We start from the raw sequence: 14,703 nt of genomic DNA on the forward strand, positions 1-14,703 counted from the left end.
CTGATCTGCTCCAGTGGTTTCCCAGACGAGATTCTCGATTCTACCCAGAGCTGCTGAATCAGACTCCTGGGTACAGGCTGCTTCTCAACCAGCTCCCAGCCTGTGTGTTGGTCTGACAGTTAGATAATTATCTAACCTCCCCACAAGGGAGGCTTCCTTCCTGTAACCCTGACAGGTGGTCATTGAAAAGAGTAGATCTAAAAAGTTCTCATCACAAGAAAAAAATTGTAACAATCTATAGTGATGATGTTAATGAGACTTATTGTAGTGATCATTTTGCAATAATACAAATACTGAATCATCATGCTGTACAGCCAAAACTAATATAATGTTGTATATCGATTATACCTCAATAAAAAATATATGATTAGCATAGGGACTTCCCTATGGTCCAGTGGTCCAGTGGTTAAGACTCCACACTCCCAATGCAGGGGGCTCGGGTTCAATCCCTGGTCAGGGAACTAGAGCCCGCATGCCGCAACTAAAGATCCCACATGCAGCAACGAAGATCCCATGTGCCACAACTAAGACCCGGCGTGAGTCTTAATAAATATTGAAAAAATATGATTAGCATAAGCTTAATAAAAAAGAAGGCTCAGGGTATAGATAACTCATATTCATGTTTAATTATGATATACCCTATAGCCAGGTAATGGTTTCAACGTGCTTCTCTTGAGCAGTCTGCGGAGGGAGAATGCAAACAGAAAAATCCCTTGGGGTCTGAGTAGGCGCTCAGTAGACGCTGTTGGCAGTACACGGGCAGAGGCTCCGGGGTCAGTGCAGGAAGCAGCATCAGAGTCAAATCCTTGGGGCAGGGCAAGGGGTAACCTGGTGACTGTGTCAGAGTTAATGGAGGAACCTGATCTCAGAGGAACAGGTTGACAGGCAACTGGGAATTCTGGGCAAGAACAGGCAGCTATTACAGAAGAGCAAAAACCAATCCCCGTCAAAGCATCCTCAGGAGTCAGTGCACGAGCCCTGGAGAAGAGAGAGAGTGATCAGCACATGGCACCCTGAGGGACGCGCCCCCTCACCTCTTCTCGGCCTGCAGCATCTGACAGAGAAAGCTGAGGTCCGGGGCATATCACCATCACCTCCCCTAACATCTGTGTAGAGGTGAATCAGCTAAAGAGGACACAACACTTCAGCCTGACGCAGATGTGTGGAAGGCTGGGGAGCAGCTGTTATCCTTCTGGGGGATACGAAGATGTCAAACTTTTAATAAATTAGATAATAACTCACCTTCTTTCCACCACTCATAGCCTCTTTCAGTCACTATAAATGCCCACAGGCAGTAACCACCAACATGTGGCACAAAGTGGGTATCACCCTGGTGTCTAGCACTAACACCACAGTTCTGGCTCCAAGTTTCACAGAAAGATGCCACCAAAGTTATGGCCTGATTCTGGAGAACAACCTCAGGAGCTTCCTACAGAAACTGGGTGAACTTCTCCCCTAACTCTTGATCCCATAGCAGAAAATAGGCCATGGACGAGACCACTGTGCCCAGGTATACTCACCTCACACCCTTCCCTCTTTTATCTGTCCCCATAACCCCCAGGGAAACAGAGCAAAAACAGTACCTGCTGGTGGAGGCCCAGGAGGTCCCACAAAAGGTCTCATGACACAAACAGCAAGTGTCTCACCCACCCCAAAGGGAAAGGAGATAAGCAACTTAATTTGAAATATATTTCTTCCCTACCCATCCCCTCTACCCACAAGGCCTTAACTGCCCTAAAATAAAATCTCCCCAAATGAATGGAACTGTCACCAGAAGGAAGCCCTAGAATAAATCCCACCTGTCACCTCTGTGAAAGGGCTGCTTTCCAACCAGTAAAATCAGACTCCAATGTCTCCCTAGGTCGTTCCATTTCCGCCCACCACCAGCCCAGTCTCCTTCCTTTCAGGGTCAGGAGGAAAGAGCTACATCTAGAGGCACAGGTCTCCCTGAACAGAGGGTCTCAGTCACAGCCCATCTCCCCCTTTTCCCCAGGGTTCCTTACCCTTCTGGCTCCTGTGACGGATGATGAGGCCCAGCCCGAGGAAGATCAGCCCCAGCACAAAGCCCCCAACACCACTCAGCATCTTGCTCTGGGCAGATCCAGACTGTGCCCCTAGGGATCAGAGCCTGAGTGTCAGGGTTTGTCCCCACACCAAAGGGGGGTGTCCCTTTGAGAAGCCTGAAGTCTAGTCTGAGATACAGGAGGTGGAGGTGCCAGGGGAACCTAGTTCTCCACTCTGACTACCCCTAGGGGAGGGACCCGCCAACAGATCCTTGGACAGAGTGGGCGGGTGGGAGAAGGGGAAAGTGGATCCCTGCTTCTCAGGGACACATCCATAACCTTACGCCCTAAGACTCTGGTCACCAGTCAATCCTTCAGAGCTACCAGGGCTGGGCTCTGGGGCCCTGGTGTGTAGAGTGAGCTCCCTGTATCTGGAAAGACAATGAGATCAGGATTCTTCTGATGCCCTTACTATGAGGCAAGAGGCACTCTTGTGTCCTGTAATTTCCAGCTCAGTAGTGATTCTGGGGACAAGGGATGAGATGGAATGGACCAAGGAAGCTCTATCTGCCCCTGTCCTGTGGGGCCCACGGTGAAAGGAAACCAAGTGCCCCTTACGCCACTCCACCATGATGGGGCTCTGGAGGCTGGGGTGCTCCACATGGCAGGTGTAGACATCTCCTTGCTGGGGAGTCATTTCCAGCATCACAAGCATCTGGAAGGTCCAGTCCCCATTTCTAATAAGAGGGGTGGACACAACGCCAGCTGTCTCCTCCTGGCCATTCCGGAACCACCGAACTTTGATCTGGCCTGGATAGAAATCTGCCACCGAGCAGACCAGCAGGTTGTGGTGGTTTAGAGCCTCTGTCTTGGATGGGGAGATGGTCACTGTAGGTTCCACTGAGGGAGTAACAGACAGGAAAAGACACAGTGAAATGTGAGACCACACAGCAAGTCTCCCCACCAGGAAGAGTCCTTCCCTGGTACCAGGGTGGAAAGATCCTTGGATTCCAAATCTTGGATTTGGATCTAACCTGGACCACTTTATTAGCTTGAATAAAAACATTAGTCAGTTTACTTTTCAGAGTCTCAAGAGACAGTTCTAATCATTCTATGGGAGTTACTCTGTTGACACTAATTGATAAAAATGAAGCACTTTAAAATTATAAATTGCTATATTATACAGGCCACTACTTATAACATTTTTTAAATAAAATAATAAACCTGGACTTGTTCCCCCTTGCTCTCCCACCTAGAAGTGACCATCACGATCAGCTCTAGTGACTTGTGCTAGGTCAGTGACACTGTTTTCTGTTAGTCTCCATGCTCCCCACAGTAGAGAAAATCCAGCAACTTTGACTCCCACCTGCTGGCCATGAGATGATCAACAGTAGTCATGGCCCCATGGACTGAGAATTAAGAAAGTACAGACATTTCTATGTCCAGTAAAATGGGACAACAGTGACCATCACATCCTTCCTACAAAGCAGTGTTTCTCAAACAGGCTACATCTATAATCCTCAGCCCTGTAATACAGAATTCGAGAGCGAGAGCACTTCTTACCCGTCAACAAAGCATCTCTCTCAGTTTTTAGCCTCATCTTAGCTCAAATGCCATTCTGTGGTGAACTCCCCACAAAAATTTATATAATTAAATACCTACACTTCTATCTCTAGTTCATTTATGCCACATATACTTTATTTGATTCATTCATTCATTCATTCAACAAATATAAATTTGACAAGCACTTGGGACCCAAAGATAAACAACAAACTGTGGCCCCTGCCTTTACAGAACTTGCAATCTAGTAACAAAGATAAAACAAAAAATAAAAACAAAAAAGAACCACAAGTGTTATGTCAAAAGTTTGTAATTTTTGAAGGAAAAGAAAGGAAACCTTGAAAACAAGTAACACTGATAAAACATCATGTTTGCCCATGCCTTGATTCCTTTATCTTCTCAGATTGCTACTCATGGTCAAATATGACACACCTCCCAACCTGTTTTACACATATTATCCTTTATCTCTGCAGCCATTTTATTGCATCTCCCTCATTCCCTTAGTGCAAAACTATAGTAAATATTTCATGTAGCGTTTTATCTATTTGATAATATATTACGTACTCTCATTTACTTTTTTCCCCTAATTTTCTTTTAACATTCAAGTGAGCTACCAACACTACTCCATCCCTTTGCTATTAAGAATAACTGCCTTGTTCTGAAATCAGACATCATTATCATGTATGTTCTCTATAGAAAATACTCTGAGATTCTTGCAGAAGTTGGCCTGGGTTAGTGAGCATGTCACATGAACATATAATATAACTGGGACTTGCTGAGGTCGGCAGGCACTCTCGTCACCCCAATAACATGGTACTCGTGAGCCATCATCTGGAAAGAATCATGTTTTCAGTTTGGACTTTAACTCTTGATCAGGTTCTTCTTCCTGGGCTCTGACTAAAGTCATGGTCAGCTAGGTGGACTTATAAAATCTGTTCATCTTAAACAGATTGGGAGTAAAAAATGGAGGTCACAAGTTCAAGAGAGAAATGTTAGAATAATTTTTATGAGAAAGAACTGAAATAGTAAAAATATAAGTATGTACTTGGTGGCATCAGGATGAAGGAGAAGGCAAGACTGGGTAAAGTAAGCTAACAGTTATGTGAACATACACAGATAACACCGGGGTCAGACTAGGGATCAATCAGTGAGCTTTCAATCCCTCGAATGTATCATTTTGTCCCACTAACATTGAAAATAGGCAGGAACAGACTCATTGTTGCTTCTGGTCATAACTGGCTTAAACAAGGCTTTGCTTCCATTAGACTCTACATACATGTAGTAAAGAACATGATGACTATTGTGTATTTGGGGGAGGCTTCAAGACAGTGAATAACTGTGTGTAATTACTTAAACTGTTTATTATGTACCAATATTAGCATATATAAAGTGGTGATGCTGATTGCTAACACCAAGGAAATTAAGTGGCATAATATAGGTAGTGTTTGGTAAGACAATTGTCTAGCAATAGGTGCTCCTGAAACTGGTAAAATTAACTTTCAGAATGTCTACCCCTGCAGTGGATGCTGGGGGAGCTGGCAGGGAGAGAGAGGATAGGCAGGCCAAGGGAACCTGAAACAATTTTTATTCAGTAATTAAATGGCATCAACTTATTTACCCCAAAACTTCAGCTCTGTTATCAGCCATTTGTTGAGCTTTTCTAAGAAATTAAAACTTTGCCTTATAACACCACTCAAGTACTGTTTCTATTTTTACTAAACACTTTTTTCCCTCAGGCTTTGCATTCACAAATTCTAAATCGTTAAGATCCAAGTCAATAAGAGTTTACTTTAAAGCATTAAGCAAAATCGTAAAGAATAATTAATACAGTCAGTTTTTAAGACCCTATTTACCTTTGTGCTTTCTCTTGAGCCTAAGTGGCTGGGCAACAGAGAACATTTATTCATTAATTTAAGCAAGGTTTATGGAGCTCATACTACCTGCCAATGTGTCAGGTACTAGGCACACAGGGATAATTAAGACAGTCCCTTGCCAGAAAGAGGGCCGGGACAAGTGATATAGTGACATCCATTTAAGAAACCAGGATTAAGATGAATAATGATTTGAAACCAAAAAGTGAAAATGTATTCTTTCGTGGCTGTAATGTATCACCACGTGTGTAAGGTGCCCTGAGGGCAACCGTGGAGCAGCCCTAACTCTACCAGGCTGAGCTCTTGAGTTTCGGGAAGCAAACAAGCCAAAGGCACGAGGCGGGAACGTGCGGAATTAGTGGAAAGAACTGCACAGGACGGGGCTCTCGAGAGCTGGGGCCATACTGAGCAGTCCCGGACCCGCCTCTGCGGGGAATGTTCCAGCGCTACCAACCTCCGTCTCCCTGCTGTGCCCTCGGTCCCCGGCCCTCCGCGCGGGACGCCGGGCCTCGCTGTCCCCTCCGCGGGCCTGGGGATCCCACCCCCGAGGCCCCGCCCCCTCCCCCCCGCGCGGAGTCTCGGCAGGTGGGGGTGGGCCCCGCGGAGGGCGGCCTGCGCTCACCTCGCCGCTGCACCGCCAAGCTCTCATCAATCCCGTAGTTGTGTCTGCACACCGTGTCCAGCTCGGCCCGTGTCTTCTCCAGGATGTCCTTCTGGCTGTTCCAGTACTTGGCGTCCGGCCGGCCCAGCTCGCTCACCGCCCGGTACTCGCCCACGTCGCTGTCGAAGCGCGCGTACTCCTCCCGGTTATAGATGTATCTGGTCACGTACCGCACCCGCTCCGTGCCGTTGGTGAAGTAACACAGGCACGTATGCTGGATCAGGAAATCCTCTGCGGGAGACACCGCCGCTCAGCCAGGCGGCAGCCGCTCGGCAGGGCGGGGAGATGTCGGCCCGTGGCCAGCTGGGTCGGAAAAAGCTGAAACCCGCCGCTCAACCCCGGGTTCCCGGCCCAGCCCAGCCCTGCGCCTCCTGCTGCGAACCCGGATCCTCCAGGCGGCTCTTCCAAGGCCTCCCGCCCCGTCTGAGGGCTTCCAGAATGACCTTCGTGTGAGGAGGCTTGTCTCTGAGGGGAGCCCTGGGACCTGTGATCCCTGCCTGAGCCTGAGAACCGAGTAAACAGGGCTGTCGGGTGGGTTTCACATCCATCTCTGTACTTAGAGGGATCAGGACGTTCTCACATGAAATGTCATTTTCCCTCGAAATCCTGGGAACCTCAGAGGCAAACAAGTGTCTACATAAGCACAAGACTTCAAGGGAATAACAAAGGAGGTGTAGAATGGAGCTTGTCCTCGTCCTGACAGGCACATTCTCTTGGTCCCTGGCAAAGTGCCTGCCTTCCCATGCGTGGGTTTCCTCTGCGTTTCTGCCACCCCGACCCGACTCCTGTGTGGTTAGAAGGGACCGACACCGCCCCAGTCCTAAAAAGGATGGTTTATTCACGGAAGGAGCACAGACTTTCAAATTAGATAAATTGGATTCCAATTAAACTGAGACAGTTACCAGCTTGGGTGGGTTACTTAACAGAGTATCTGTATCTTAAGTATAACTGTGTAAAAAGTCATTATATCTACACATAGGGGTGTTAGGAAGATTGAGAGAGAATTTATATGACGATACTAATCCTGTGTCTGAAATGAATGCTTTCTCAATATACATATTTCTCTTCTTACGTTCTCCTTTCTCCTAAACCCCGTCCATCCTCAACTGAAGTCTCTGAATACCACTCAAGTCACTATGTGACCGTAAATCAGTGAAAGTTGAGGTTAAGATTCTGTCGGTGGCCACCCAGTCAGCTCCACTCAAATACCGGGAGTTTGCTTCCGGGAACCCTCCACTCAAGAGTCAGGAATGTAGAGAGTCCTTTTCCTCAAATTCTGAGACTACAGAGACCACTGCTGCCCTACATTTCCCCAACCCAGGATCCCACAGCATTAAGTCCAGACAAGGTCTTGGGGGACCCTGAAATGACAAGTCCTGCTGTGTCTTCTTTGGAGAAATTCTTTAAAACAAAATACGCATGCTCACTTTGTCCCAGCACTTGTAGTAGATACGCACTTTGTCTCCTCCTCCCTGTTATAATATCCCCAGGCTTAAGCCTGTGGGAGGGGGGGACTGTCCTCACCTTGTCATTAGGAGGTGGAAATGAGGACATACCCGAAGAGAGGAAATATTCTTGAGATCACACCCCAGGCCAAGTGTCCCTCAGAGCCTGGTCCCCGGAGCGGTGGCTCTGGGGAGCAGCTGCCCTGCACTTACGTGGAGAGTCTCTGCCCTCAGCCCCCGGGCTGCCCAACACCAGCGTCACCATCACAGCTGCTGTCCAAAGGCCTCTGGGGACCTGCAGAGCCACCGTCCCAGACATCATTGAGAACAAAGGAAGAAGTAATGGTAGTGAACACAGCTCACACCCGCTGGATCTGGTGTGCCTACTTTAGAGAATAAAAGCCTATGAAAGCTTCCATGTATGGCAGGATTGGAGAGTCCCAAGGAAAGGAACCAATCAGCACTGGAGCTGAAGTACCTCATGTATCTCTGGGCAGACATCTTTTTTGAAGGTTCTCAATCTAATGCCTGGCACTCTGTCTTCATCAAATTACGCTGGATGAACATTTCGGGTGAAGAGTTCTTTCAGTTTTGAATGATCTGAAGATTAAATGCCTTTGGAGTTTAGAGAACGAAAAGAAAAAAAAAATGATTCAAGAGTAGACACCTCTGTGATATTTATTTAAAACCTATTGTTCTTGGGATTTTGGGTAAGGGAAAATAAGTGGGGATCATATTTCAGGGAGAGAAAATCATTGTCGCAAAGAAGTTCACTTTTATTATCTTAGACACTCTGAGGAGCCTTAAGTTGTGGTGGGAAGAGCAGAGTTCTTGAAGGAAATTGTTTTGAGCTGCACTGATGCAGCAAGTGCCTGCTTGCCACCCCAGGTATCTTGCTATGCCTGGCATTGTGGTTGTCCATTGCTGTCACCAATAAAGGCATGGAAGAACAAAAAAAAAAAAAAAAAGTTTTTTGTTGTTGTTGTCTGTTTTAAATTTATTTTAAATTTATTTATTTATGTTTTGGCCGCGTTGCGTCTTCGTTGCTGCACATGGGCTTTCTCTAGTTGCAGCGAGTGGGGACTTCTCTTCATTGCGGTGCACAGGCTTCTCATTGCGGTGGCTTCTCTTTTTGCGGAGCACGGGCTCTAGGCGCGCGGGCTTCAGTAGTCGTGGCTCGCAGCCTCTAGAGTGCAGGCTCAGTAGTTGTGGTGCACAAGCTTAGTTGTTCTGCAGCATGTGGGATCTTCCCGGACCAGGGCTCGAACCCATGTCTTCTGTATTGGCAGGTGGATTCTTAACCACTGCACTACCAGGGACGTTGTCTACCACTGATGTGCTTTTTGAGAGTCGACAAAATACTGAACCTTTTTGCCTCAGACTTCTCTTTGTAAAATGTGAGTCACGCTTCGTACACTTTATATCTAGGCCTTCATATATACAAACTTAAGAGTAACATGACTTGCTTAGTATCGCAAAATCTTCCTCAGCTGCCAGGTGTAACTGTTGGCAGTACCAGGTTTATACGTGGAGCAAGAAAACAAACAAAATTTGACAACCAGTCCTGTTGGCAAGTGATTTTTTCATTACACAAGAATCTTTTGCATTTATGCTCTTTGAATGAAAGTATTTGAAAAATTAAGTTGACTTTTCTCTTAAAATCTCTTCAGCTGCTCAAATCCTCCCTGAACCATCTGATGTCAGCAAAAACACAAGCCACAAACATTAACAGCATTCAGACACAGTCACCTTTATTTCTGAGGACAGAGAGCAAAAGATGTGGAGAAGCATTTCCTACAGCTTGAATAGTGTTAATGAGGGAGCAGATACTTATAGTTGCAGATTGTACTACAGTACAATACTATTGTATTGTACAGATTGTGCCAGCCTAAGCATCAAATCCCCAGTGGCAGAAGTATCAATGTGTTTTTTTTAATAAATGTGTTATTTATCAGGCTCCTCTTGCCCATGACTAGGGGCAGTATTAAATGGTTATAGAGCAATTAGAACAGTGCCTGGAAAACATTAATAAACAAGACAATAAGTGTTTCTCCCTCTATTCTCTTCTCTCTCTTCCTGAATTTTAGGTTCTTCTTTCAAAATAGAGGAAAGGATCTAAAAGCAGGACATAAAGAGTTTACCAGGTAAAAAGAAATAGGGAAGAGGCAACGACAAGAAGTTTCCATTAGTGGCACATGAAGACAATGAGTTAGTTCAATATTCTGAATTAGATGCATAGTCCCAGAGCACCTGAGACTGGGAAATCTGTCACTGGGCTTCCACCAGCAGTGGTGCACTCAGGATCAGGGTAATTTCAGAGCAAGGGGGGCTTCCATGGTGGGATGAAAACATAAAGGAGGAACATCAAACTCAGACCGGTAATAGGGTTGGGAGGCAACAAAGAACAGTCAGAGAGGGATTTTGAAGGTGCCTCAGTTCCCTCAGACCTTACCTCAGGGTCCCTTGGAATAAACAGAGGCTTCTGGCCCATGCTCTCCCTCCTGTCCTAAGGGAGAAATTCCCTCCGTTCTGCTCTGGGGCTGTGCAGTGGATGGTGCCTCAGACCTGGGGATCGCCTGGTCTTACAGGCCTCTTCACACAGGCTTTTCAACTAGCAGCAGCAAGAGTGTCAGCTTAAAATCCTTTTTCTGATTGGCTAAAAACTCATCTGCAAGGCTCTGGTTTGAGCTTCTGCCTGCTGTTGCTCCCGAGCCAGGCAGCATTCTCTACATTTTCTAGAGTTCTCTGTACTGTCCATATCCCTGCTGTGCTACTCAGGGCAGTCACTGCTGGTCTGGCCTGAGAGAAGGCGACACGCACATACCTTCTGATTCCAGGTGTCTACCTGAATCACCCTGTGGAGGCAGAGCACCTAGGATGAGGCCAGAGTGTGTACCCCATGTGGGTAGACAGTGGCATCAAGAAACAGTCGTTGATATGGGTCAGGGTTCCTGTAGGAAGACTCTCGTGGTTCATCCTCTGTTCCCTCAGGATGAGACATAAAAGCTGTGGACTGTTTCCTTGTGGAAATTCAGGGAGAAATCATCTTCCTCGGTCAACATCCCTCGGAATCTGTACTTGGTCAGTTAACTGTGAAGGTACTAATCATCTTGTCACCAGAAGGGCCATCCAGGACCCTATTCTACATTCAATTCAGGAAACAAAATACACTGTACATTCTGAAAGGTTCCGTGACCGTCTTAATGCCAGTAGTAATATAATTAGTAATACTGCCCCCAGAATATTATTCCCTTCAATAAAAATTTGTAACACCACTATCCCTAAGTTTTTCCAAATCTTTGTGAAGCTACTCACACACGTCCCCTATATGAACACTTAAGTAACCAGTTACATGAATTTTCCATAACATATATAAAGTAGGTCCTTTCTCTTTGCACAGTTATCTCTTTAAAATCACATTTTACAGAATCTGAAGAAAGAGTCAAATTAGTAACAGAGTGACCATGTATAAGCCATTTCAGTTCTGAAAGCCTTAGTTCTGCCTCATCTGCAGAAAGAATACACATATCACAGGACCACTTCATGAACACAGATATAATTTGCAAAAGTCCACTGCAATCTATGGTGAGTTACATGCACACTAGTTTTTAATATAATAGTAGTGAGTTCATCTTTCTTGATGTCATTAAAGAGAAGTCTTCTTGTTATTTGCCATTTCTACTCAGATGATAGAATCATCATGGTTTCAAATCCTCATTATGGAGAAAAAGAGAGGGGAAAGCACGTTAGGTATATTTGATCATGAATCCACTGCATTTTCCCTCTCCGAAGCTCATGACTACCCTTGCACAGAACTGCCATTTTAACTATAATTTCAGATCTCAGAAACTGGTCCTCTTCTCAGTGGGCTCACAAATGTGGAAACTTGAGTGCAAAACAGAGTTTAATACAAATTGATGAAAGAAGAAGAACGTGAATGCAGCTTTGTGAGCTTCATAGACTGCTATGGCAGAGAGCCCAGGGTCATATTTTACACATCTTGATTTGATTTAGAGGAAGAGGGACCGGCCACTCCTCGTTGTAGCTTCTGCCAAATATCTAAAAGACCCACCCTATGCCACATGCCCGAGTGCCCTGCTTTCCTCATCCTCATTGTCAGGGGTCCCCCTGTGTCTGAGCTCTGACACATCTATATGGTTTAGTTTCCAGGAGTTGTGTCCCCCTTCCCAAAAACCCAGCACACCCTAGATGGTGGTTACTGTCAGTTACCAATATTTTTATACAGCTCCAGAGTTAAGGTCCTGGGTTCCAAAGATGAAAATACATGGATCCTGCCTTCTAGGAGTCCACACATTGGAGGAGAGACATATATGGGGAAAAATAAAAGAGACAAAAGTTTGCAACAGCTACTAAGGGGAATGTCAAATACTACTGACTAAAGACAAGACTGGGCAGTGTTCAAGGTTCAGGGTACATTTAAAACTCTAAATTGATAATGATGCCCATTTGTTCAGTTATTTCCTTTTCTCTTGGAAAGGGTTGGCAACACAGGACTAGGAGATGATGATTATTTGTGGATTAATTCATAAATAATAATTTTTCAAGATGGCGAGGGTGGGGAGTTAATGGCGTAGAAGTCATGACAGGATTGAAAGAAAGGTTTTTCAGGTGCACTTCTCAGAGGAAGTGATGGCTCAACAGATAAAGGGCTATGATGATTCCGGGCAAAGAGACATACCTGAGTGCAGACCCAGATGTTTGGCAAGACTGGGGGTGGGGAGACAGGGATCATTCACAACTTGTGGTTTGGTATGATTAGAGGGTGGGATTCAAGTATCCTAGTCTTTGTGAGATTGGATGATAGTACCATTGGAAGTTGCCTGCATTTTCTTTAGGTTAATGAGAAAGAATAGAAGGAATTTAAGCAGCAGAGTGCCATGACATGCTTTTCCGTTCATAAAACCACCTTGGAAGCAGTGTGAAGGAGACTTTTCAAAGGGACTGTAGATTACTTTCTGTGATCCAAAAAGGATCAAGGTTAATTTCATGAACCCAGTCCAACAAAAGCCAGTTTAGAGAGGAATCAATGTACCAATGACCAGTTTGCTAAATTTACCAACATTAATGTACCCTAAACTCATTTCTTTTTTTTTTTTTTTCTATTCCTAAGATTTGTGTAAATTCATATTTGATGGTTTGGAATTGTATTAGAGGGCTGAGAATCATAGACTTCCAAGTGTTTGGGGCCCTCCTGCTCTCGCATGGGCCCTGTTCCCCTGCTTCCTGGGACTCTATTCTGTATTTCTGCCAACAAACAGCTCCTGTTTCCATGAAGTTTTATAACAAATGCATTTGTAAGGACAAAATTAAAGCAGGTCAACTACACTTCACAGGCAATTTCATAGGTTGTTTTAAATGCTTTTAATATAAGTTGGAATAAACATTTTTAATAGTTTAAAACGTTTTGATTTAATTTGGTAAATTAATAATTTGGTATAATTAATAAGGATTAATTATAAATTAATCCTTCAGAGATATTAGCAAAAGAGCCCTTAAAATGCTAAAATCTTAACTAAATACAACTTTTAAAAGTATTTGATACCAATATAAATATAAACTGAAAATTTTCTATGTGAAATGATTCCATTATTGTAATGTTCATGTCCTACACAAGGCTGACACTTCAAGAGTGGAAGACGTGAGCAGAACCAAGAAGAACTACAATCCAGCAGCCTGTGGAACAAAAATCACATTCATAGAAAGACAGACAAGATGAAAAGGCAGAAGGCTATGTACCAGATGAAGGAATAAGATAAAACCCCAGAAAAACAACTAAATGAAGTGGACATAGGCAACCTTCCAGAAAAAGAATTCAGAATAATGATTGTGAAGATGATCCAGAACCTCGGAAAAAGAATGGAGGCAAAGATTGAGAAGATGCAAGAAATGATTAACAAAGACCTAGAAGAATTAAAGAACAAACAAACAGAGATGATCAATACAATAACTGAAATGAAAACTACACTAGAAGGAATCAATAGCAGAATAACTGAGGCAGAAGAATGCATAAGTGACCTGGAAGACAGAATGGTGGAATTCACTGCTGCGGAACAGACTAAAGAAAAAAGAATGAAAAGAAATGAAGACAGCCTAAGAGACCTCTGGGACAACATTAAACACAACAACATTCGCATTATAGGGGTACCAGAAGGAGAAGAGAGAGAGAAAGGGCCAGAGAAAATATTGGAAGAGATTATAGTCGAAAACTTCCCTAACATGGGAAAGGAAATAGCCACCCAAGTCCAGGAAGCGCAGAGAGTCCCATACAGGATAAACCCTAGGAGAAACACGCCGAGACACATAGTAATCAAAATGGCAAAAATGAAAGACAAAGAAAAATTATTGAAAGCAGCAAGGGAAAAACGACATATAACATACAAGGGAACTCCCATAAGGTTAACAGCTGATTTCTCAGCAGAAACTCTACAAGCCAGAAGGGAGTGACATGACATAGTTAGAGTGATGAAAGGGAAGAATCTACAACCGAGATTACTCTACCCAGCAAGGATCTCATTCAGATTCGATGGAGAAATCAAAAGCTTTACAGACAAGCAAAAGCTAAGAGAATTCAGCACCACCAAACCAGCTCTACAGCAAATGCTAAAGGAACTTCTCTAAGTGGGAAACACAAGAGAAGAAAAGGACCTACAAATACAAACCCATAACAATTAAGAAAATGGTAATAGGACAATACATATCGATAGTTACCTTAAATGTGAGTGGATTAAATGCTCCAACCAAAAGACACAGGCTTGCTGAATGGATACAAAAACAAGACCCATATATATGCTGTCTACAAGAGACCCACTTCAGACCTAGGGACACATACAGACTGAAAGTGAGGAGATGGAAAAAGATATTCCATGAAATGGAAATCAAAAGAAAGCTGGAGTAGCAATACTCATATCAGATGAAACAGACTTTAAAACACAGAATGTTACAAGAGACAAAGAAGGACACTACATAATGATCAAGGGATCAATCCAAGAAGAAGATATAACAATTATAAATATATATGCACCCAACATAGGAGCACCTCAATACATAAGGCAACTGCTAACAGCTATAAAAGAGGAAATCGACAGTAACACAATAATAGTGGGGGACTTTAACACCTCACTTACACCAATGGATAGATCATC

At 44.3% G+C, this 14,703-nt stretch overlaps 1 protein-coding gene and 1 long non-coding RNA gene across 2 annotated transcripts in view; both read right to left on the minus strand.

Annotated features, from left to right (window-relative positions):
* Positions 1 to 603: 603 nt before the first annotated feature.
* On the minus strand, positions 604 to 7,932 carry LOC309637304 (boLa class II histocompatibility antigen, DQB*0101 beta chain-like). The gene is made up of 5 exons (XM_082411722.1): positions 7,754 to 7,932; positions 6,057 to 6,326; positions 2,622 to 2,903; positions 2,004 to 2,114; positions 604 to 978 (listed from the first exon to the last, which is right to left on the minus strand). The coding sequence occupies exons 1-5, from the start codon at positions 7,860 to 7,862 to the stop codon at positions 965 to 967; spliced, it is 786 nt and encodes a 261-aa protein (XP_082267848.1). The 5' UTR covers positions 7,863 to 7,932; the 3' UTR covers positions 604 to 964.
* Positions 7,933 to 10,793: 2,861 nt separating this feature from the next.
* LOC309637330 overlaps positions 10,794 to 14,703 on the minus strand; it is a 109,873-nt gene continuing 105,963 nt past the window's right edge. Inside the window, exons 5-6 of the long non-coding RNA XR_014250477.1 lie at positions 11,771 to 11,839; positions 10,794 to 11,253 (exon numbers count right to left, since the gene is read on the minus strand). This is a non-coding gene — a long non-coding RNA (uncharacterized lncRNA). The remainder of the gene's footprint in view (positions 11,254 to 11,770; positions 11,840 to 14,703) is intronic.

Source organism: Balaenoptera physalus, assembly GCF_965194825.1.
Source record: "Balaenoptera physalus genome assembly, chromosome: 11".
Classification (NCBI taxonomy): Eukaryota; Metazoa; Chordata; class Mammalia; order Artiodactyla; family Balaenopteridae; genus Balaenoptera; species Balaenoptera physalus.